This window comes from Rhyacophila brunnea, unplaced genomic scaffold (genome assembly GCF_057557595.1).
Source record: "Rhyacophila brunnea isolate RB1 unplaced genomic scaffold, BYU_Rbru_1.0 scaffold_3, whole genome shotgun sequence".
Taxonomy (NCBI): Eukaryota; Metazoa; Arthropoda; class Insecta; order Trichoptera; family Rhyacophilidae; genus Rhyacophila; species Rhyacophila brunnea.
In genome coordinates this window covers 41,066-66,933 of record NW_028232965.1, presented here as the reverse complement: position 1 = coordinate 66,933, position 25,868 = coordinate 41,066, and the positions used below count along the sequence as shown (strand labels likewise).

At 34.8% G+C, this 25,868-nt stretch overlaps 1 protein-coding gene across 1 annotated transcript; it reads left to right on the top strand.

Annotated features, from left to right (window-relative positions):
• The first annotated feature begins 739 nt into the window (after nucleotides 1-739).
• On the top strand, nucleotides 740-18,789 carry LOC147067707 (maltase A1-like). Its single transcript, XM_085952414.1, has 10 exons — nucleotides 740-896; nucleotides 1,112-1,291; nucleotides 3,500-3,663; nucleotides 4,123-4,248; nucleotides 7,348-7,803; nucleotides 8,751-8,858; nucleotides 11,819-12,067; nucleotides 15,384-15,481; nucleotides 17,846-17,986; nucleotides 18,717-18,789. The coding sequence occupies exons 1-10, from the start codon at nucleotides 740-742 to the stop codon at nucleotides 18,787-18,789; spliced, it is 1,752 nt and encodes a 583-aa protein (XP_085808540.1).
• Nucleotides 18,790-25,868: the final 7,079 nt, after the last annotated feature.

Genomic DNA, 25,868 nt, shown 5'->3' with positions numbered 1-25,868 from the left:
GACATAAGTCGTAAATTTTTTAATTATTAAGTATAAAATATACACATATTTTTCCGAACGTCGATGAGACTAATAAAAGAACTTATAAAAAAACTTTATAAATTCAAAAATAACACCGAAAAAATCTCATTTTTCAAGTAGGTTTTCCAGCGCATCTTCAAAAATTGCAATTTAAAAAATCACCGGCCGCCATTGACCATGGGGCGCTACTTCTCCTGATCTGATATGCAACATCAGACCTGGAGGACTAATTATTACACGCGAAAAAGATTATCGTATTTACAAATTTTTGGGTTTTCACCGCGTGTACTTCCTTCTTTCCTCGACATTTCGTGCCAATTCGCATTCATACACATACGCCACACCTCATCATAATATTAAATCTCTTGAGAATGCCCCCTGCAATGTGCCTGAAACGTCGAGGAAAAAAGTAAGAAGTACACTCGGTGAAAGCCCAAAAATCTATAAATACGATAACAAACAACCGTGAAAGTCTCAAACATTAGAAAAAGATTATATTTTTGGAAATAAAAATTGCCACTCACCCAGGAAGGATTGTAGTAACTCCCGTTTGAATGCGAATTTCAGAAAATCGTGTTGCACCACATGAATATCAATGATAACGTTAACACTGCCTTGATAGAAGTGTTATCAAAGTCAATCGAATGATTAGAAAGCTATAAAAAACAAAATGGTACATATTATATAATGCTTCGGTTTGCCGATTGTTTCATTCACAATGGGGAGACTGCTGTGCGTTTTAGTAGTGCTGGCTGCGGCCCTCGCCATCGCCATCGCCGCCGCTGAAAAGAAATGGTGGCAAAAAACTGTTGTCTATCAAATATATCCAAGATCTTTAAAAGACACGAATGGTGATGGGATCGGTGATCTAAATGGTAATCATTTTATATTTTCTTTCGATACCTACTCTTTAAAATTTCGGGGTACCTGGCTCTTTCCCACATGATTCTTCCAGAATATATTATACGAGTCCGTTTATGTACCTATACTCGGGTTGAGTGGATTTAGCTTTTAGTGTGTTGATTCTTTGGATTTGAGTGACGGTGATGTTCGTGGTCATTCATTATCGTATGCCGTTTATTCTGTACAGGTATTACACAAAGTCTATGGCACGTGAAAGACGCCGGCATCGGCGCTATTTGGCTGTCACCTATATACAAATCACCCATGTATGATTTCGGATACGATATTGCTGATTTCAAACAAATCCAACCAGAGTATGGCACGATGCAAGACTTTGAGAAGCTTATGGCAGAAGCCAAGAAGATGGGTGAGCAATTCATATTCTTTGTAATTATGTTATTATAACATCTTACTTTTATTATCCTACGGTTTTTTCCGTTTTGGCGAGCGATTGTGTGCCTTATTTGTCGTGTCCGATAGGTCCAAAAAATCCTCTCTCTTGATATTCTTTTTTCTAACACCGTAGTATGTATGAGAAATTTCCATTCGGATACGGTGATTTTTGATAGTTTCCCAATAGGTTTTCGATTCGACACGCGACTTTATTTACCACGCGCTCGATTGGAAAAAAAATCACATACCTTTTTGCGACAATTAACAATAAGTAATTAATTTTTGACAAACTATGCTTAATCGGATCGACAGATACACATACTATATTTTACTTATTCATGCTCCCGAGAGATTTTTATTGCTAATAATTTATTTATACGATCGTCTCAAAAATTATACCCCGTTAACCTAAGAATAATTTTTTCGACATACTAATTAATTCATTATTTACGTTAATTAATTAATAAAAAATATATTTTTAATGTCTCGATGAACGAGTATGACAAACAATCGTCATTTTTAACACTGTTCTTAAAACCAGAAAGAAATGATCTTATTATTTGATAGGTAGCACAATAATAATTTAAAATCTATCTAAATTAACATTCTTGACTTCTCACAATTCCACTCTCATTTTTTTATGCACTCCAAAAATGTATGCCGGTCTATTAATTGAACACATTAAAATCAAATAAACAATAACATTTATACGAATTCCCAAGTCTCTGGTTTATCAGCATAGACTAGCGACTTCACATATCCCCGCAGAAAATAATCCAAAGGTGTCAAATCACACGATCTTGGAGTAGAGCTTGAAATAGAAAATTTTACGAACCGGAGCGCTCGGATAATTTTCAAAAATATTAACATAGTTATCTAATAATAATGTATTGTTTATAAATATAACTGTGTTAGATTTTTGATAATTTGGCCTATCTAGATCAAACAGTCGAAATATTTTTTCCACAACACGGAGCGATAATAGTTATTATAATAAGGGATAATTAGGGATTTTATGAACCGGAACAGCGGTCTGGTGCGCTCAGGTCCATTTCTAGTCCTATCTTGGAGGCCAATTCACAAGTCCATAACGCGAAATTATGCGCTTATCGAATGTCTCCTTCAATAAATAATTATTGATATTGGCGCACGCTGTATGGCATGTTGCGCCGTCTTGCCATTCATTTGGGGAACAAAAAAGTCAGTAATCATGGATCTATAGTGTTCTTCATTGACTGTAACGTTCTGGTCGGCATCATTTTTGAAAAAATATGGACAAATGATTCCACCAGCCCATAAAGCACACCAAACAGTAATTTTTTGTGGATTTAACGGTGTCTCAATAATGGCTTGTGGATTTTTTTCACTAAAAATAGGGCAATATTGCTTATTGAGTAGTCATTCAACCAAAAATGAGCCTCATCGCTGAACAAAATTTTGTGGTTAAAATGAGGATCAAGAGCAATCTTGTTTTCGGCCCATTCACTGAACGTACGACGCACACGATGGTCAAGTGGCTTCAATTCTAGCACGAGCTGGTTATTGTAAGCTCGTAAACCAAGGTCTTTGTCCAAAATCTTCCATAAAGTCAATAAAGTGGATGCACACAAGTCCAATTGCTGTGCACAATGGTGAATCGACTCATTCGGATCCTCCTCAATACTATGGTACACAGCAGCAACAGCTTCTTCGGTGCGCACTGTACGATGTCTCTGCGGATGCGTATTATCAATTAAAATTAGTGTAGGTATGAGTAGTGCGAAAACGATCCATGATTATACAAAATACTTGCTCGGGTGGACGATTATTATGTCGACAGTAAAATGTATGTAGCACACGGTAAGTTTCGCGAACTGAACCACGATTTTCGCAAGCGTTGTTCTGGAGTAAGTCCATTTATGGTGAAATGGTAAACCAAACTGAGCACAAATCAGCTGTCAGCTGTCAAATTGGCTGTCACTGGAAAAAGTGTTGCCAATTCGAAAAGCAAACCTCTAAAAAACACCCTTTAGTAGTTTTTTACTATTGTTATTTTGATTTTTTTTTTTAAATATTCACAAAGATTTTCAAAGTAGGATGCATCCCCACTTTCAAGACTCACAGACCACCGCTGTAAGCACTTACCCATCAACAGCTACTGCCAGTAGTTGTGTGTAAAAATGCCTCTTATTTTATTTAACAGGCATTAAAGTAATATTGGACTTTGTACCGAACCACAGCAGTAACGAAAGTGACTGGTTCAACTTGTCTGCAAATAGAACGAAGGGATATGAAGATTATTTTGTGTGGGCCGATGGTAAACCGGATCCCAATAACCCCGGGAAAACTTTATCACCGAATAATTGGGTAAGACTTTCTGTATCATTCGAGGAATTCAAACTAGTGGATACTTTGGTATTCCATCTTATTTAAAAATTATGTTGAAAACGGTTGGGAGATATTACATACTGATAGAAGTCGAAGGATTTTTAATAAATAAATGTTGTACAGAAAGTGGTTTCGAATGCCATAATTTTTCGCATTACAGTATTGTTTACTCCATGTAGAGACATACATATAATTAAATATGGACATGTATGTAGCCCCGAGTTACTAGAAAACTTACTAGATAATGTACCTATTGCATTTTAAATTGTGAAAATAATCGTACAATAGTACCATTTATAAGGCATAATAGGATCCATTTGTCTTAATCGTGGTTGAAAGATATATTTTCCAACCGCGTTTAACTAGGTATCTACGTTAAAACGTTAAAAATGTACTTACATATTATGTTCGCTAATGAAAGTTTTAATAAAATTTAAGGTCAGCGTTTTTCGCAAAAGCGCCTGGGAATATAATCACATCAGAGGACAATATTATTTGCATCAATTTGTAATCGGCCAACCTGATCTCAATTATCGAAACCCACGAGTTGTCGAAGAAATGAAGGTTTGTTTAATTTATTCTACTTATATTCTACCATTTATCAATATTTCATCAATCTCGCATTGAAAGTGTCGTAATACAATTAATTATTGAAGTTATACTTCTTTTGGGGCGTTTGGTAGAGAGTGAAATTGAGAGCTGCGCGCGCACACCGTTACGAAAGTGCGCGACAGTATGAGGTTAGCTGCGAATCAGTCAGCTGTATATAAACGAATTTATTATTGTCGGCCATTTGCAATTCCTTACGTAAACTAACGATTAAACGTCAGAGTGACAGTTGTTACTTTAAACATAAAAACAACGAGAAATAATTATATAATTTAGTAATATAAGTTAATTGTATAGAAATAAACCAACGGCGCTCCAATAAGCGGCACTTTTTCTTGAGTGTGTTATTTAATACTTTGGACGCGGAAGACGCACACGGTGCGTAATGACCAGGCGGCCGATCGATGTAATTAACGTGCATTTTAAAGGGGGCAATTAAAATCTCATTATCTCTTCAGCAGCGAACGCGTTAACAAGATAATTAAGAGCTAGTCGAATAATCTAGGCTATCACAAGCTTTGTTTTTGTTTTGTTACGCTAAAGAAGTATGACTTCTAACGCGCGTACATAAGTACACACACCGATTTTTTATACCTACTACTACCTAGTAGGTATCTATTACCAATAATTATGTAATCGTATGTAGCTAGGCTGTTAAGTGTAAATCGTATGTTTATTAAGGTTAATGATTATAGAAAAAACAAAATGATCAGAGAACTCACGCGTGAATGAAACATTGAGCACCATTTTTTTAAAATACGTTTTGATCAATCGCGTTTTTGGTCCCTTCAATACCTTTTAGTCTAGACCCCTTCAGGTGTAAATCCGACCCTAACTCGGAACCAAAGTATTCCATATTCCGTATTCCTATAAAATCAAGGAGGTATATTTCTGACTTTCTGAGGTGTTACAAGTGACGTAGGATTAGGTATATTGAATAAACGAATGCTATTAAATGTTGTTAGTTATTCATTGAATAAAAAATAGTTTAATTAAAAATTATTAGCATGTGCAAGTGCATACGTTAAAACAATTTGGAGTGATTCGCCGTTTACGAATTAATATAAATATTTACCTACTGTTAATAACTTGATCATAAAATGATCACCAATATTAACGAAAAATAGTTGTTAGTTAATTTCGTCGTATTTAGATAAGACATGGATGGCGTAATTGATAAAGGTCATTGGCAGAAATCTAGTGGATGCGGGTTCGATCGCGCTCTGTATATATATGTTTCAGATGTATTTGTTTTTGGTATTTATATTTATCACCCACGATGGCCGCGTGGCTAAAGCACCGGTCTATAGTGTCGAGGGTCCCAGGTTCGAATCCTGGGTCTGGCAAGTACACATATTGTTTTTCAATTTTTGTATTAGTTAGACTGCAGGGGTTCCCAACCCCGTACCCGCGGGCACCATGGCGCCCGCGAAACGATTCGTATGTGCCCGCCACTATTCGACAGAGACAGAATTTTCACGCTAGCCTGACACACGCAGAAAACCCGAAGTGAACGAACGCCACGAACTGAGCCGATGAACGCCGAAGCACGTGACAGTAGTCACGTGCTCGTACCGTCCCGATTGCTTCGGCGATCATCGGCTCAGTTCGGGGTTTCGGCGTGTACAAGGAGTGATGTGCAAATAGAATTCCCCGCCTGGAACCGCGTTGTTGTCATTGTGATTGCGATTGCTGCCCCGTTTGGGTCGCGACAGTTAGCTAGGAGACATCTTCGTCTGATGAAACACGAATTAGGAGTTTTGATATTCCTTCTATATAGTTCTAAAATGAGTGGACCGAGTAAAAGACAACGAACATATAATTTTAACACTGACTGGGAGGAATCATATTGTTTCTTTGATGTGAAAAATAAATGCGTCTGTTTGTTGTGTGGTAGTAGTAGAAATAAAAATAGAATGTAGAAATTTTGGAGCTTAAGAATGATATTTTGCTTAAATCCTTAATCCTTTTTTTGTTTAAGTTTTGTAAATACATTTATCTGTGTATGCAATTTGAATAATAGTTTTATTATTTTGAAACATTTTTGTTTATTATTTATTAATAAATCATGAATATAAGAAAATAAATTATGGGAAAATGAGAAGTTATGGAAGGAGTTTTTCGATTAAAAATAGGTGGTGCCCGCCACCTTACCGATATTTTAGAATGTGCTCTAGAGTACAAAAAGGTTGGGAACCCCTGAGTTAGAGAATGGACCTAGTAGGTTAAGCATGTGGCTGACATCCATTTCTCGTAAAAATAAAATCTGTTAATACAAACCCCAACTCTGTGGAGGCCTACATGATCCTATTAGGATCGGACATGGTCGAAAGAAAAAAAGAAAGATATATATTTTACCGTATATTCTTCCAATTCCTCCTGTTGTGGTCTCTAAAATAAATCCTAATCGCTGAAGAAAGAAGGTCCAATAATACTACTCGGTGGTAACCTAAAAACTAAAACTGTATGTTAGGTACATTTAGGTATCGTTTGTCGCAGTAAAGTTCATTTATAACACGTGATAATATTTTTGGCTAAGAATATATTTTTTAAAAGATATTAAGTAAGTACCTAAGTATATCATACTGAAATCTCATGTAAATGTTTATACATATTACGAGTATATTAACACGGAACAACGGGACAGTTATGAATTTGGTTATTATGCCTGAAACACTTATATTGGTGTTCGATCATTGTATTTTTAAGATTTCATGATTTTTTTAGCACACCTACTCGAATAAATATTTTTTGAACTACCTAGGTAATTTGAAATTGGTAGGTGGGTAGTTTAAAACCCAGAAATCGAAGGGTAGGTATCATTGATATATAAAATGTTCGGATTTCAATAAGAAAAGATAGATTTTATGTCAAACAAACATGTAAAGTTTTTTGCTTAAATAGGTGATAGATTATCTAAACTATATTTACAAATCTAGCATTTATTTATGTAGATATTGCAGACGCCAATACAAATATCAACGAGTTTTTTTCTGTTTACAAGAAGAACAATTAATCAGTACCGGGGTAATACATAATATTATTATGTTTCAGAGCGTTATTCGCTTTTGGTTGGAGAAAGGCGTCGACGGATTCCGGGTGGACGCTGTGCCGTTTCTATTTGAAGTCGACCCCAAAGACTTCGGTGGAAAGTATCCTGACGAACCTCGCAGTAACGACGCCAGCGCGAACCCCGAAGATTACACTTACCACGACCACGTATACACCACGAACCGAGAGCCTACTTATGATATGATTTATCAATGGAGGGCCGTATTAGACGAGTACGAAAAGAAGGACGGCTTCCCTAGAGTAATGCTGGTGGAAGCCTACGCAGACATAAAACGGGTCATGCGATATTACGGCAATGCGACCGTCGAAGGAGCTCATCTTCCGTTCAACTTTGAATCTTTGAACGGAATAAATAACGACTCGGACGCCAGAGACATTAAATTTGTAATCGATAAATGGGAAACCTACATGCCGGTGGGGAAAACGGCCAACTGGGTGGTGAGCAGATTCAGCTTTTAATTTTATAAACCTGCCTAAGGCAGTGCTTGACAATAGATTAAAGATTGCAGACTCGCACAGATTCTTTATCATTCCAACCCCGATCTCAGGATCGCGGGATTATTCAAACCGTTATGTGTCTGTAATATGAATACCTACGTAGGTACCTAACCAATTAATAATGCTGATGAAAAGAGTCCATTTGTATTTTCACATTTAGTATTATGGTTTTCTTATGATTTAGCAGGTTCATCGTTTAATATGAGAGGGTTCTGAGAACCACAGAAGTATACCCTAATATAATGATGATGTCCGACGCTATCGATTTTATTTTCGGAAACTGCATTTTCCAGGATAAAAAAACGCATTTTTCTATTTTCTGCGAGGCCCTGATATTTTTTTTCTGTTCAGTGAGAAATTTGGTTTTTCGGGAAAATAATACAAAAAAAGTCTATACTTATCAAAGATTACAATCTGGGTACTCCATACATGTGATGTACCTACCTATTACAAAATTATAGTGCTTTTGCACATAAATATGGTACAGATATGTGTAATTATAGTATTTTTGACGTAGTGTACTTTTTTAGATCGTACATGGTACCTACACGAACTAATAATAGTAATGTATTGTTATTTTCAATTTGTATAAATTGATTTCACGAATATGAAAATGCGCTCAGCACGACTGATGACAGTGACCCGTGACTGTGACTGTGACTTCACAAATACTACTGGCTACTCACAGTATTAATTCATATGAACAAACTTTGATCTGACGAAAAGGAATATTGTTAACGATATTTTACATAACAGAAAACCGGTATTTTTGGATTTTGGGCAACCCTGGGATTCTTTATTTCAGGATTGCAACCCTCAACTATGTGCTAGGTTAAAGAAATTAGGAACAAAACCGGTTTAGATTTAAATGATTACTTTTTTTGCAGAATGGAAATCACGATAACAAACGAATGGCATCAAGGCAAGGAATCGAAAGAGCCGACGCGATGAATATGCTCGCGTTGATATTACCCGGGGTAGCACTCACCTATCAGGTGAATATTATATTATGTACCTACTTAATAATATGTCGATAATTAATTTGCGCTTTTAATTCATAATCGTCTTTCGGTTGCATTACTTATGTAGGTACATATAGTTGTCATCATCGGAGCCTCACTATCCATAAACTCAAGACAAAGCCGAGGGCCTAAAGGCGACTGAGTAATTGTTTTATGTTTTGTCAAATTGAGAAATGGTTCTGTGAAGTTTTGAAAATTAATGTACAATATATCGAACCTTTCCTCAGCCAGAGAAGTACAGCATAAATACGTGACGGTCGGTTGACAAAGGTTTTTTGATTGATTCTTCAGTTTTTTCTGCTGAATATGAAGTTGTCGGGTGCAAATTTGGCATGATTGGGCAAACGACGCCATCTCTCCAAAAACGGTTTTGGGTAATGTTTCACTAGTCTAGGCGTTATCCCCACATTTTTTTTTATTCTGAAATGAAATAAAGATCGTTAAATTAGATCTAGGTACATATTTTTGGTAAGTTAACGGTTTTACCACGATTTGAGAAATTAATGTTAACATTTACCTATTTTCTTGTTTTTTCGACCCGTGTTTCTAAAATAAAGCAAATAATCCTCGTTGATTCATTGTATTATCATCAATCTGTTTCAATGTACTGCTAGATGAAAACCTCTTCAATATTAATATACTCTTCTCGGTTCCCTGTTATTCACTGCCACGTAATTCCGTCGAACCGCCGCAGCTTTCGATGGCGTATCAGCCGTAGGTATTATATCTACCCTCGGGTATCAATTTGTCCAGCGACTATCCCGTCTACCAGCTATGTGTGCGGCACATATCCATGTAAATGATTTGACATACATACTTCATTAGGCACCTACATCGTAATAATATTCTCGGTATAACCTCTTCTAAAAACTGAGTCAGAACCAGTAAAAAAACCTTTGTCCCCCGACAATACTATGTCATGCTAAGTTTGTATGGGCTGGCGACTAGACTAACACGTAATATTTGTTGATATATTATATTGTTTTGGTGACAATTATTAATTTTCCATTGTTTTCATTTTGAATCACGCACAGAATTCTATACTCTTTTAACTTAAGAGGACGCTCTACAGAATCGGCCTTGAGAATTGAAAATATGATTTTTTTACATGTGGTCCATAATAACTGGTCTACTAGTTAATATAAAAAGGTTGCCGCCAATGTTTGTCTCAATAAACTCCCTACAAGTGAAGCTTGTGAAGTGAAGCTATGGGGTGACCAAAAAATAGTACTTTCTAATAAAATTTATTTTCTAATAAATTTACTAATAACATTTAATGTTACTAAATTCAATATGTTTATCAGTTCTTTGGTGGGAAGTATTGCAACTGATATGATGGATATGATAACTTTTTTGATTATGTGTTGGCCACGATATAAACTTAATAATATATTAATAACTTTTTAACCTGAAATTGTCCGACAACTAAACATACGAAGGATGTTAACCTACATTTTTATTTCATGTGCTATCCAAAAAACATTACTAATGAATAGTGCTTATTTGTAATGTTTAGGACCTACATATTAAAAATAATAGGTATTGTTTAATTCTAATGCATATTTTTTAAAACGTAGAATTTACTGTCTGCCTATAAAAAGAAAGTGACTTTTTATTGCCTGCGCAACTTCACTTTTATACTAGTGAAACAAGTGGTAGGTAAAGCCAATGGGCGAAATTATATATTATATTAAGAGTGCCTAAAAATAATTATTAACATACAGTCACTAGACACATTATTTTTTTATTAATCCATCGGACTGGCGGGCATATAAAAAATGACTATGCTAGAAAAAGTGTCTGACAGGGCTGCCGACGCAATTAATTATATTGTACTTTTTAAATTTAATTTATAATATATTTTATTTAAGTTTTGTGCATCTAATGCCGGGTCCACACTGGCGCAAAACAATGTCGCGCGACAACCTCGATAAATTTTACGATAATTATCATAATGGCTTAAAAATTTTTACGATAATTATCATACTTATCGTAAAATTTAACGAGGTTGCCGGCAACATGTTGCCAATTTGGACCCGGCATAATATCCACTGTGGTTCACGTAGTGGCATGTACCTGTTTTTCTGGGGTCAACTAATTCAAAAAGTAAACACCCATAATAGAATTTTTCCAGTTTTGGTTGCATTATATTCCAACTCATTTCCGATATTATTAATGGAAATTTCTCGGTGTACATAGTAAACAAACCTACGAATAAAAAAAGACAGTAAGGAACACAGTGATTCATCGCAGTAAAAACTGGCAACCAAAATGGATTATATAATATATTCCATCGTATTATTTTCTCGAAATCATAAAGATACTATAATAGTATTTGAGTATCAACCTATGTTCAATTTGAATTGGGTTATAATAATAATATACCCGTAGATATATCAATAGTATGTTTGCCACGATATCCACCCAAGTTATCAGTATGTACTTGCACAGGTTTGATTAAAAACTATGATGAAATTAACATTTTACAAATATTATATTATTTTGACAGCCCTGTTTTCTGATCAGCGGACACGTGCAGGTGGTGTTTATCAAATAATAATGTAAGATTGTCCACAATAATAATAATGTAGAAGGTCGACAATAGTAATAATACTAATAATAATGTTTTTTTTTTAAATAAAATCTCCGATGATTAGTGATTTTTGCCAAAAGATCGATTTAAATTAACGTGCGTACGACGCCGAGGTCGATTTCATACTAAATTATATTTGAATACGGAGCTCTTCAGCCGCCCCTTAAGGGGGATAACTATATTTACAAAATGCCGCCCATTAGGTTTCAAGCGGCTTAGATAATTATTTAAAAAAAGCCAGTTATTACATAAATTCAACGAAATTTGAATTAACACGATATGCATGCTAGGTAACGATCTAATCATATCATTATTGTAACTAAACTATTCCAATCGGAAGGGTGAGGAGCTCGCAATGACGGACGGAGAAGTTAGCTGGGAAGAAACCAAAGACCCAGCTGCGTGCAACACGGACGACCCTATTAATTATAACGTGCTGTCACGAGACCCCGCCAGAACCCCTTACCACTGGGACGATTCTAAGTTCGCTGGCTTCACCGATGGGAACACCACATGGCTACCAGTTGCCAAGAACTATAAACAAGTTAACCTGAAAGCACAATTGGCAGCTCCTCACAGTCATTATAAGGTATGTACATAATTATGTAACATATTTTAACAACTGAAGATGTTCGAAAACAATAACTTAATATTATTATATTAGTCAAGTTTTTAATATTCTAGGGCTGAGAAAGTAGAAGGCGGTAAGTCACAAAAGTGAAATTTGCGTGTAAAGTGGGAGCAGTTTTAAACATTTCAAAAGTGTAAGTAACAAATGTGACAGCCAGTGATGGTATTTTGTATTTCATTATAAATGTTACATATCAAAATAAGTGTATTTTTCTATATAAAATAGCATTGATTCCGAAATAAGATTTGGACTAACTTAACTCTGCTACTGAGATTTTACATGATGAAAATAAATTAGCACTATTTCATTCCCCCATTGGCCGATTGAAATAATGAATGAAGGCAAAATATCATTTCATAATTCAATCGAGATGGTGATCCAAAATATGAGTATCTTTTTGATTTATATTTTGTATATAAAAACATTTTTCATTATATTGTAGTCGATATCACATTTTAGAAGCATAATGCGATATATCACTCTGCTGCATTCTGCTTCTACAGGGTAGAGGACTCACTACACAAAAGTATAATATTTTTGGACTTGTTGCAATCTGCTTCTCGTAGATATTAGTCTCATTTAAAAATTGGCATCAAATAATCATTTTCGAAAAAAGTGGACTTACCGCCATCTGCTTCTCAGCCCCAGAATGTTTGATCGAAAGCTATAAGCCAACGGGTTGGGAAAACCGTTAACCCTGTCTACGCCTAAGGACTCTATCACAAATTTAAAAAAAACGTGAAAATTATCATGGACCGAAAAAAACGTATAGTGTGTACCTAGAATACGCACGGCGGCAATTAGTAACTTACAAAACCGACACGCCATTCTTTAATTAGTTGTGTAGGTACTTGATTTAGGCATCGATTCGGTAAGTAGTTCACTTATTGGAATATCTCATCTAGGTTATGGTAGGTAGGTTTATCTCTAAAACAACCGGTTATCCGGTTATCCACGACTTGTGGATAGTATAACAACAGTGCCGTCCCTAGAAAAAATGCAGCCTCTATTTTTTCAACGGTATTTTCAATCACCCCACCATGACTCCAATTAATACATAAGGAAACTGTTGTGTGGATATATTACTAACACAATAAACAGAATACTCAGATCACCAGAATCTGTGATTCTATTTTTTCGGTACCATTACTTAGCAAAACACGGTAAGGATAATTATTTTTTTCGCAATTTTTACTCTGCTATTATTGTATAATATAAAAAAAATATTTTTTTCTTAGTAAGTATGTTCGTAGTTTGTGTAGAACGTGACAAGTTTTCCAATCATTTTCGCCAACTGATGATCCCATTCCATTCTCAGACTTTTTATTATTAAATAGGTAAATATTATACTTACGGCAAAAGAAATGGACAAAATATTTTTTTACAGAATACACTAACCAAGTTCTTTCGTATGTTTTGCCATTTTCAACATACCTATTTCTTAATGGGTAAGATAATCGGCAAGGTTTTTTCTATATGTCAATATCCTTCTTGTGCTTTCGTCAACAAAATTAGGCCAAAAATGTGGATCATCAAAATAATTAGTCTCTTATTCTTTGTCTAAATAATCTAAATAATCGTCGTCTGAATTGTTACCATTGATTGATATCATCGTTTGCATTCTCCGACATTGTAGTATCTGATTCTATTTGATTTAGATGAGTAAGCATGTACTTTTAATAATTACTATAGTTTTATTAATACTGCGACGATTTATGTTTCATAGTACTTAAATCAAAAATCACAATAAACATGTAGGTACTATTATTTTATACAACCTTTTCGATAAGCAAAGTTCTATTATCACTTTTTAGGGTAAAGTCATTGATACCGCCTAAACCATGGCATCCCAAGAGGATCCAAGGCCATGAGGCCTGAATCATCATTGGGCTGATTCATGCAAACATGAACAGATCAACTGCGAGGCAAATTTCTAGCCCGTAAGCTTAGATGTATGAAAATTAATAGTCACCCTTTTGCAAGTTCTACAAAATTTAATGAAATCATTCTAGCCCTTAATGTATGTAAAATCCTGCATTTTCTTTATACCTACATTAATTCTAGAAGCAAGCAAAGTAAAACCTAGCATCATTATAAATTTTATACTTATTCAATTTTAAACATACAAGCAAGCTGTAATTTAGTGCAGTAATGTTAATCCCAGCAAATGCAGTCCCTTTCAAAGCATGTACCTGGAAAAGGTCTGGTTGAATATTTCTGTGGTTAGCAAAAATTCTCAGAAATATGACACCCAATGTACCTACCAGCCAGGTACATAGGGTGTAAAGGCTGTCCTTTTGTCATTTTTCAGTGACAGAATTTGTAGGTAATATTTTTAATTCTTGCCTGAGTTAACCTACTCCAAAAAGGTTGATTCATTCAGTTTTTGGTCTCTGCGGACGTCGGCTGTGGCGTCGCGCTCCCGGCGTCACCGCCATTTTAAATTTATTTATTTTTTTAAAAAATATTTTTGAATATTTCCTACGCTGTAGTACTTTGTACCTAACTGTATTCCGAACAATAAAACGCCGTTTTCGCCTATAATTCCGCGTTGTCAATCAACATAAGCATGTCCCCGAAAGAAGCCAGCAGACGATATCACCGTGACATTACATCATCATCAGGGGGGTCCAGCGCATCATCCTACACACCCCCCCCCCTCCCTTTTGGATGTGACATCATAAACTCATAATTAATATTCCCCAACAACATATATTTCTCAGTGCAAATTATCACGTCGTCACATGTAGGTATATATAAGTCCGGTAAAAAAATACGATCTAGGTAGATTGATTTATCTCAAAGGACCATTACTATGAGTTACATATTTTAATGTCCTATGCAATATTTTTTTTTGTCAGTTAGCTCTTTTCAGTTTAACATGACGTCGTGTTAACCATAAGAGATTCAGATAGAAATGTGAAAGCAGATCTAAAAATATCGTGAGGTTATACAAAAATCAGAGATACTCAATCAGTTAGCTGATTTTTTTAATTGAAAAGTATTTTCTTTAATCGTTTTTCAAGTATTTTGTTTCATGCCATCTTTTTAAAATATCGTGCTTTATGTAGAATTTGAATCGAATCGATAGTCAATTAGGAAGTGGCGTAACTGGCGGTTATCTAATACCCCCACCCCCTCACTCGGCGTGATCGGGACCTACACAGGAAATTATGATTTTACAGAATATACGCAAATGATTTACAAGGGTGTCTGCCTTATGTTTTTGCTGGTCGTAAAAAAATATGTATAAAGTGTACATTTATATTTTCAGTTTTACAAGGATATGGTGGCACTAAGAAATACGACTGTCCTAATAGACGGCGACCTAGAAACGAAAGTATTAGCCACAGATGTTATCGGGATTCTAAGGTAATATAATATTGCATTCTTATTCGAGAATAATTACTTTTCATTGACATGATACATAATAAATCAAAGTGATGTTTTCGGTTATGAGATGATATATCCTATCAGACGCGTGAACTTAATCAAGGTGATCGCACAAGTAAAATCACTGCCATTTGAAAGTACACATTCAATTCGGTCATATTCTATGAATAAGTCGCAACATTTAAGAATGAACGTCGCATTCGTTTATTTATGCCACTATTTACGTACGCATAAAGAATGTGGAGACATGCACTGAACACCCAGTAGGAGAGTACAACCGTGGGCCCCAGACATTTCGCATTGAGTGGAATATTACTCCAGCCATTCCCATTCGAATATTTTTATTGGTAAATGAACAAAATCGAAATATATACTTAGGTATACATATCTATACTATAATTTGAAGATTGCAAGATTGGATGTGGCTACCGTCGCGTCGGTTTTTCTTTATACATATCCACACGCTAAGTCGGATTTCGACAAAATTTGGAGGGTAGACGAAGGCCGACGAGCCGGAGTGCGTGGTTGGGGTTTAGAATTTCAGTATATATCTATATATAGATATATATAAATGAATGTCTGTCTGTCTGTCCCGGGTTCCTATACTATTCATCCGATTGCGATGAAACTTTCGTCAGTTGTTGTGCGCACACCCGTGAAAGTTTCTGAATTAGAAAAACCAACTTCGTCTACTTCATTCTATGTTCTTTTATTTGTATGGTTCCTATTCCATTCATCCGATTGCAATGAAACTTTCGTCAGTGTTGTGCCCACACCCGCGAAGGTTTTTGAATTAGTACAACCATCTTCTTCTTCTTCTATTCGTATGCGTTCATATACCATTCATCCGATTGCAATGTAACTTTGGTGAGTTATTTTGCGCACGCCCGTGAAGGTTTCTGAATTAGTACAACCATCTTATTCTTCTTCTTCTATTCGTATGGGTTCCTAAACCATGGATCCAATTGCGTTTAAATTTAGATCAGTGGTGGTGCGCACGCCCGCAAAGCTTTCTGATTTGGGACAACCATTTTCTTCTTCTTCTATTTGTATGCGTTCCTATACCATTCATTTGATTGCAATGAAACGTTGGTGAGTTGTTTTGCGCACACCCGCGAAGGTTTCTGAATTAGTACAACCATCTTCTTCTTCTTCTATTCATATGCATTACTATACCACTTTTTCGTAACTTTGGTGGGTTGTTGTGCGCATGCCCGCAAAGGTAAAAATATTTAAAAAAACATCGATTTTTATAAAAATATAAATGTGTATAACTTGAAATCATTTTTATTTATATTTTTAGTGATGTTTTTTAAAATATATATAAAAAATATTAAAACTATGAATTAGTTAAAAATCTTTTATTATATTATTATTGAAGAATATATTTGGATGTTTGTATGTACTATCCTGGCGTCGGTTTTTCTTTATACAAATCCACACGCGAAGTCGGATTTCGACAAAATTTGGAGGGTAGACGGAGGCCGACGAGCCGGAGCGCGTGGTCGGGGTTTAGAATTTCAGATTTAACCCGTTGCACCCCACGTATAGGCCCTCGAAACACAGAAGTTAATGTTGCAACCCCCATTTTTATAAAAATGTCGCTAGAATGTGTACATTTAAAAAATATTGGCGTTTATTTTAGCTCGATCGGAGGTGAAATGGCAAAGTTAGATGCAAATAATTGTGTTATTGGAATCGCTAATCGGTAGGGAGCCAACCGAGCCGGCGCGGCACGGGCGACGCAGTGCTGCCAAATTTTATAATGAATCCAATTCAAAAAGGCTCTGCGAGACTCACCCTATGTGCAATTTTCAGCTCTGACAGATTGCATAATAATATAGATAATCTGATGATTTGGCGTAAACATTTCCATCCCGTTTCCGTGTTTTTTAAATTCAATCCTTTGCACTCTACGCATTAAATTTATAATTTTTAATTTTCAAATATTAAACCATTCCACTATATTATAATATACGAGTATTATTAAAAAAAAAAAATGAAAAAAACAATACTTACTTATATAATTATATCGGAGGTATACATATAATATAATATTATTTTCACACTAACATCCCAATCCCATACCAAGATCCCAAGACGCCTAATGATAGCAGTGTAGTGAAATAGTAGTATATTTAGTAATAGAAGTGAAACAATCACAAACACCCAGGTTTTGAGAACCAGTCCATGTAATTGTTTCCACGGCGGGATGTTTATCCATAATCCACATAGTGATATCTATATTAAACACCGCCAACCTTTATTAAGATTCGATACACGCTCTGGAGACAATATAAAATTATGGTACCTATAAATATAAAAATAATAATTCATTTTCAGGTCATTGCCCGGAGAGCCTATGGTGCTAGGTGTTGCCAATCTCTCACCAAATAACATATTAGTAAATCTACAACAATTTAGAAATTTACCTTCGGAAATGATTGTCTACACAACTGGCCTTAACGCGAAACACCAAAAAGGGTAAGGCAAAAAATAAGTAAATATGGTATACAAGTGAATATTGGCGCATATAATAATTGAAATCGTCCGCAAAGTGTAAAAACTTGATTCCATTTATGACATTCACAATGTTATTAATGAATATAAAGAACATAATTGGACCTAGATTTGATCCACGGCGATCATCTGAAAAAGGTGATAAAAATTATGAATCCACCTACTGCACATCATTTTGTTAATGAGAATATCTTGATCCATCCGGTTAAAAGTCTTTGACACATCTGTATAAATAGTATCTACTTGACAATTTACGTCCAGTGTACGAGATATGTATTCAGTAGTTATATTATGACATAAGGTTTATAACTGATGTCAGGATAACCGAGTAGATCGAAATCCACGCTGATCATTAGTCATTTGACCATCTACAATTCTACATGTTTATGTATGTAGTTGCTCGTAAATACATATTGTTTAAATTTGTTGTACTGTTATATAGGAAACACACAGGTGCTGAATCTTTTTTCATGAATAACCTTCTGTGGTTCCCTATAAAAATCATTGAAGCAAGTTTCAGTTTGATATAATATTTTTGGAAACACAATGTGCTTTTCATGCCATGTCATGACTTTATAAAAAAATAATGTAACTATCATTAGTGAGAAAAAAAAACTTCTGCATGATTTATATTATTATAGACGTGACTTAAAAAAAAACTACATAACTGATATGATAACATTGTTTATTACAGCGAAAGGGTGAAGACCGCAAGCCTCGGATTGTATTCCCATGAAGTAATTGTACTATCAACTCTAGGCATATAAAAGCAAAGCCAGCGTATTGCTAAAGGACGACTTGACAACGTACCCTGAAATGTTATCATCATCGTGTGTATTATTAATGATTGGTTGTAATGCATTAACATTAATTTAAAAATATAATATAAGTAAATTTATTGTAAATACTCTCAAACAATTTTTCAATTAGAGTACCTAGTAGTTTCCAACCTTTTCATGCCATATAAAATTTAAAAAAAAAATATTAGTGAGACAACACATTCAGCATATTTAAAAAAAAAATTTTGACGTGTGTAGATTATTATTTAATTATTTATCAAATCTGACTTATTAACATGCCACGGTCACTTTACGTTTCCACTTTGTAATGGATGTGATGGTAGCATAACTAATTCCCTTTTTCCCCGAGACTCATTTTTACAAACCGAATTTGGAATGGTTCATGCTACGACAGCATACAAAAATAATCTGACACCAACTGGAGATGGGTTTGTATTCCATGTTATTTATCATATTACAATAGAATGTAATATAATCATAACTCTACTGTCTTATAAGTACTAAAATTATAGAAAAAATGGGTGTGTGCACTTATGTACGCGCGTTTGAAGTTATACTTCTTTGGCGAAACAAAATAAAAAATAACAAAACATATTAATTTGTTTCATTACAGTAGATTAGGTTAAAGAAAATGTACGCCATTAATCTGTGTCTCATATAGCACATGTTATTTGCAATTTAATTATTGTATTGAACCAAAACTCATCTTTACCATACAGCGGTTATAATCGATTCAGAAGTGCCCATTAGGAATAAAATTAATAAAAAAAAAAACAAAACTTGTGATAACCTAGATTCTTCAGAAAACGGCCCGCTTATTGAAGCGCCATTGGTTTATTTCTATAAATCTTAACTTATATTACTAAATTATATAATTATTTATGGTTGTTTTTATTTTTAAAGTAACAACTGCCACTATGGCTTTTAACCGTTTGTTTACGTAAAAAATTGCAAATGGCCGACAATAATAAATTCTCTGCCTAGCAATGGAACAATTCTAAACTATAATAATGTTACACTGTATAATCGTCACTATCGCAGTATCATTCTGTGGCGTAATGATTGTGCGTTCGGCTGATAACCGAACAATCGTTTGTTCGAATCCAATCGAGTGTGTTTTTTTGTGTGAAAAAATAAATTATGTGTTACATGTCACACGCCAAATATACACTCTGATCTGATTTTCCAAATGCACCTAAAGAAGTATAACTTCAAAAAACCCAATAACTAAATCTTAATATTATCATCAATTATTAAATTTAAGATAATTCACGGTTATAAGATTAGGTACCGACTCGAAGTCGGTACTGGCCGAATCCCCGATGGGGATTAAATATTGTGGATACCAGTAGGTACTGAAATCATTTGGTATTCCAGTCGTTATTGTTGGAGACTAGCATAGTGGTTTACATTACGATTCAACGAATACTATAAATAGAAAAGAAACCGTTTTCAAGAATAAACCAAGAAAGGCATAGATAGGTTGTAATATTTTTTGATTATCTATATATATAAAAATGAATGTTTGTTTGTCTGTCTGTCCCATATGCGTTCCTATAATATTCATCCGATTGCGATTAAAAATTAGGTGAGTTGTTGTGTGCACACCTGCGAAGGTGTCTGAATTAGAAAAACTATCTTCTTCTGCTTCATTATATCTTCTTTTATTCGTCTGGTTCCTATACCTACCATTCATCCGATTGCGATGAAACTTTGGTGCGTTGTTGTGTGCATACTCGCAATGGTCGCTGAATTAGTAAAACCATCTTCTTCTTCTTCTATTCGTATGCGTTTCTATACCATTAATCCGATTGCAAAGAATCTTTGGTGAGTTGTTGTGCGCACACCCGTGAAGATTTCTGAATTATTACAACCATCGCCTTCTCCTATTCTATCTTCTATTCGTATGCGTTCCTATACCAAATTTGGAAAATTTATGCTTATCACATGGACACGTGTATGTGGCCTGCTCACGCATTGGAAAACCTTCTGATTTATTCGTGTATGCACCAGACGGAAAAACAAAACTTATTGTGCATCTGAAAGCACTTCAATAAACAGAATTAAAACACAAACACTTTCTTTCTTTGAGTGGCATTGCAACGGATGCCAAGTACTCGCTAGTTATATATAAAATATTCAGATATTTTTCCGAACGTCGATGAGACTAATAAAAGAAGTTATAAAAAAGCTTTATCAATTCAAAAATAATACCGAAAAGATCTCATTTTACAACAAGAACAATAAACGGGCGCATGACCTCTTCGGCTCTCGAATCTGCAGAGGCTTTGCATATTTCTTTCCAGACGATAATATAGCAAGTGAAACGGAACAACAGACATTGATTCAAAATGACGCCTCGATTCCTTGAAAGGCAGATGACGACGAGAAATTCACTCTCAAGGTGGTCGAAAAAACACTGAGGCTGTTCAATCCAGCTAAAGCTCCGGGACATGACAGCCGTACGGCGGATATCTGTCTCAATTCGTTCTTAACTGTTCCTAGCATAGTTATCGCTCTTTATAATGCTTGTTCGAGAATTGGTCATTTTCCAAAAATCTGAAAGGTAGCTAAAGTTGTGGTCATTCCCAAACCGGGAAAGGACGACTACGCTAACATCTCGTCATACAGGCTCATCAGATTGCTGCCCCTGTTCGGCAAAGTACCTACTTGAAAAATTATTAAATTTTATTAATCGAGTTTCTTGGAAACTTCAGACTTAAGCCTGCTATGCGGTTAGGTTAGGTTAGTGACGACACCCCGGTCCTGATAAAGTGCAAGGGCGTTAAAATTCTCAACCGGCCCTGTCCCTAAACCAGGTTGAGAATCCCTGCTTTAGGCTAGCTCTGCGAAGGGGCGGAGAGGGTGGTCAAAGTAAGAGTTCTTAACGAGATCTATGAACACACCATATCAAAACTGCGTTATAACTAGAAGACGTCACCCGATGATATAATGACGTCAGAATTGAGTAGGTATATTATTATTTTATTTAAAAAATAAATTCACGGTCGCTACGTGAAACGTCAGAATCAGCTGGTGATTCGAATTCAATGTCAACGTACACACGTGCTATGTTGTAGTACTGATCGTTTAGGATTAAGGATCTATGTTTAATTAAAGGTCCATTTAATTATGGTTTAATTATTTATTTAATTTTTATAATTAATTTTATTCGATATACTTCTTCACAAATATTTTATTTACAAATAATTCGGAGGTATTTATTTACATAAAAACTTATTTTGATCACTGAATATTATTCTTTACGTCTACTTATATTTATTTTATTCGTACGGCTACGTAATTATTACACTGAGGCACTTTCTCTAAATGTTGGGAGCCGCTGTCCCTTTTCTAAATGTACCTTTAGGTACTTAGTAACTATGTACTTGATGAAGACTCATCCACTAGATGAGTAATGCAAGTGACGTCATTATATTAGTGACGTCTTCGCGATGATGTATACAGTACGTACTGTTCGCGAGAAAAATCTTTTCCCGATAGATTTTTCAAAATACGGAAAGCCTGAAAATTTTGCCAGGACAGTCGTGGAGTAGAGCTCTTAGCTCGGAACGAAGAATTCAACTACTGATTTGTATGAAAAAGATCGAGTTTATATAGCCAACCGGCGGTAATTTCCCCGACAATTGACGTCAGAAGGATTGACGGCCTTTCCCCTCTCTTACGATTTTACTGATTATCTAATTACAAAATTATACAGGCGGATGATGGTCATATTTACCTCTATTGCTATATATATTACGATAGTTTAAAGTTTAGGAAAATGCGGGAAATACGCTTACATGACGTTACATGACGCTTTTGCGCGCCGAAGATGGAGCAATGAGATCGCTTCCTTCCCCTTCCACCAGACTAGTAGCAAAATCCTCGAGCCAATCACAGAAAAGCAGTTCATTTTCCGCTTTTCCGAATAATTAGGAACATCTAACAAAGTTAGAAACAAGAGCTCCTCAGGTATCTACAGATGGGGCGAATTTCAAAATCATCGCGAAAGTATTACTGTTAGTTTTAACATAATTTAGGTAAATATTTTCTGACTCGAATATCGGCATTATAACAATATAAAAAGAAAGTTTATTAAATGAAAAAGGTGCATATTTCTAATATGTACAAAAACATTACGCCTCATATAATTGCGCGAGCTCATAGTCGTTGCTGGAAACATAGATAATATACGTAAATAGATTCGAAAGAGGCTAACAAAAGTACCTATGCCCACTTAATTTGAATTTATTTTTATATTCAGGCATGGGAAACGAAATAAATAAGTATAGTAACAGTTATCAAGTAAAATATTAACATTCATGAAATTAAATTTTATAAACATTATTATTGAGTAAGTAGTCTGTTTAACTGATACAAATATTAAAAAAATTAATGGAAACATTATTACACTATGTTTCGCTCTCATGTAGGAAAGCCTACCCATCAGATTTCATAGACAGCCACGGCATAATATTATAATCAATTACAATGAATAAAATGTAATCCTTCTTGTAACATTATTTAAATATTTATATTATATTTTGCCTTTGTAACTAAACAGTTAAACCACAAAAGGATCTATGCGGCGCATGTGTGTCCTACAAGCAAGGAAATCTAAGTGATGAAGAATATCAAATTCACTTAAGGGGACATTCTACAGAATTGGCCTTGAGAATTGAAATTATGATTTTTTAACATGTGGTCCATAATATCTGGTCTACTAGTTAATATAAAAAGGTTGTGTCAAAGTAGTTTGTGTCAATAAATTTGCTCTATGACTCGATCCGACTCATATTTCATCAGGGCTGTCGAAGACATAAATCATAAATATTTATAATTTTAAATTTTTATTTATAATATATATTATTTAAGTTTTGTGCATCTAATGCCGGGTCCACACTGACAACAAGTTAAGTTGCTGGCAACCTCGTTAGATTTTACGATAATTATGATGATTATCGTAAAATTTCTTAAGCAATTATGGTAAGTATCGTAAAATTTAATGAGGTTGCCAGCAACTTGTTGCCAGTGTGGAAATGGCTTAATATCCACTGTGGTTCACGTAGTGGCATGGACCTGGGGTTAACTAATTCAGGAAGTCAACACCCATGATAGAATTTTTTCCAGTTTTGGTTGCATTGTATTCCAAAACTCTTCTGTAAAAATCGTTTCCGATTTTATAAATGGAAATTTCTCGGTGTACATAGTAAACAAACCTACGAATAAAAAAAGACAAGAAGGAACATACTGATTCATCGCAGTAAAATCTGGCAATCAAATTCGCCATTTTGAAAAGCGACGATTTTGCGTAAACAAATATCACGTGGTCTGTACATGTGCGGCAAACTTCGAATGTGTTTGTAATTTTGTGTATTTTATGTTTGTGTATCACGCATTGTCGGCCATATTTGCCGGCCTTTCTGATTGCCGTGATTTGTACACATCTTCCTTCCTGTCTTTTTTTATTCGTAGAAACAAACAGTATTTTTTATTAGTTATATGAAGTTGGCCTTGAATCTGTAATAAAATAATACACAATTAAAAGATTTTGAAATAGAAAAAACACATTTACAAGCATTCAGCCGTGCTCACTCATGAATGTCATTCGTCATTTAGATAAGTATATACACATTTTGATGTTATCTTGCAAAGTGTGAATGTAATGTTTCATTATTTCATCGTATTATTTTCTCGAAATCATAAACATACTATAATAGTATTTGAGTATCAACCTATGTTTAATTTGAATTGGGTTATAATAATAATATACCCGTATATATATCAATGGTATGTTTGCTACAAAATCCACCAAAGTTATCAGTACGTACTTGCACAGGTTTGATTAAAAACTATGATGAAATTAACATTTTAAAAATATTAATTCATAATATTATTTTGACAGCCCTGTTTTCTGATCGGCGTACATCTTGCAGGTGTTTATAAAATAATAATAATGTGCAGCAGACAATATCAATAATAATAATAATGTTTCTTGAAATAAAATCTCCGATGATTAGTGATTTTTGCGAAAAGATCGATTTAAATTAACGTACTTATGACGCCGAGGTCCTTTTTATACTAAATTATATTTGAATGTCGAGCTCTTCAGCCCCCCCTTAAGTAAGCTGGCTATTGTATCCTACTCTGATCAACATTTAGTTGTAACAATGGATCGTGAGAGCACACAGCTTTGTCCGAAACTTTTAGTTTCCTCTCAATACTATAAACAAAAATATCAATTAATTCATTCAACGCTGATCACGTGCCCAGCGTCCATAGTATTCCATTAGATGGCCATTCGATACAATCAGCATGTTATTTAAATGTAGTACTTAATTAAAAAATAATTAACTGGTTAAGCAGTGATTGTAATAAGTACATGATTTCACTATAATCTAATATATAAAAATTAATATTTGTGTGTTTGTTTGTTCGTATTTAATGCGCAGCCATACCGTTCATCCGATTGCGATAAAACTTTGTAAACTTATTGCTTGCACTTGCGGGAAGAGTATAGGCTATACTAATATATAAAAATGAATGTCTGTCTGTCTGTATGTCTGTCTGTCTGTGTGTCTGTCCCGTATGCGTTCCTATACCATTCATCCGATTGCAATGAAATTTTAATAAGTGGTTGCATGCACACCCATGAAGGTTTCTGAATTAGAAAAATCATCATTTTCTTCTTCTTCTTCATTATATTTTCTTTTATTCGTATGGTTCCTATACCATTCATCCGATTGCAATGAAATTTTGGTAAGTGGTTGTATGCACACCCATGAAGGTTTCTGAATTAGAAAAATCATCATCTTCTTCTTCTTCTTCATTCTATCTTATTTTATTCGTATGGTCCCTATACCATTCATCCGATTGCAATGAAACCTTCGTCAGTTGTTGTGGTAACACCCGCAATGGTTTTTGAATTCACACAACTATCTTCTTCTTCTTCTATTCATATGCGTTTCTATTCCATTCATCCGATTGCAATAAAATTTTCGTCAGTAATTGTGTCAACACCCGCGAAGGTTTCTGAATTAGTA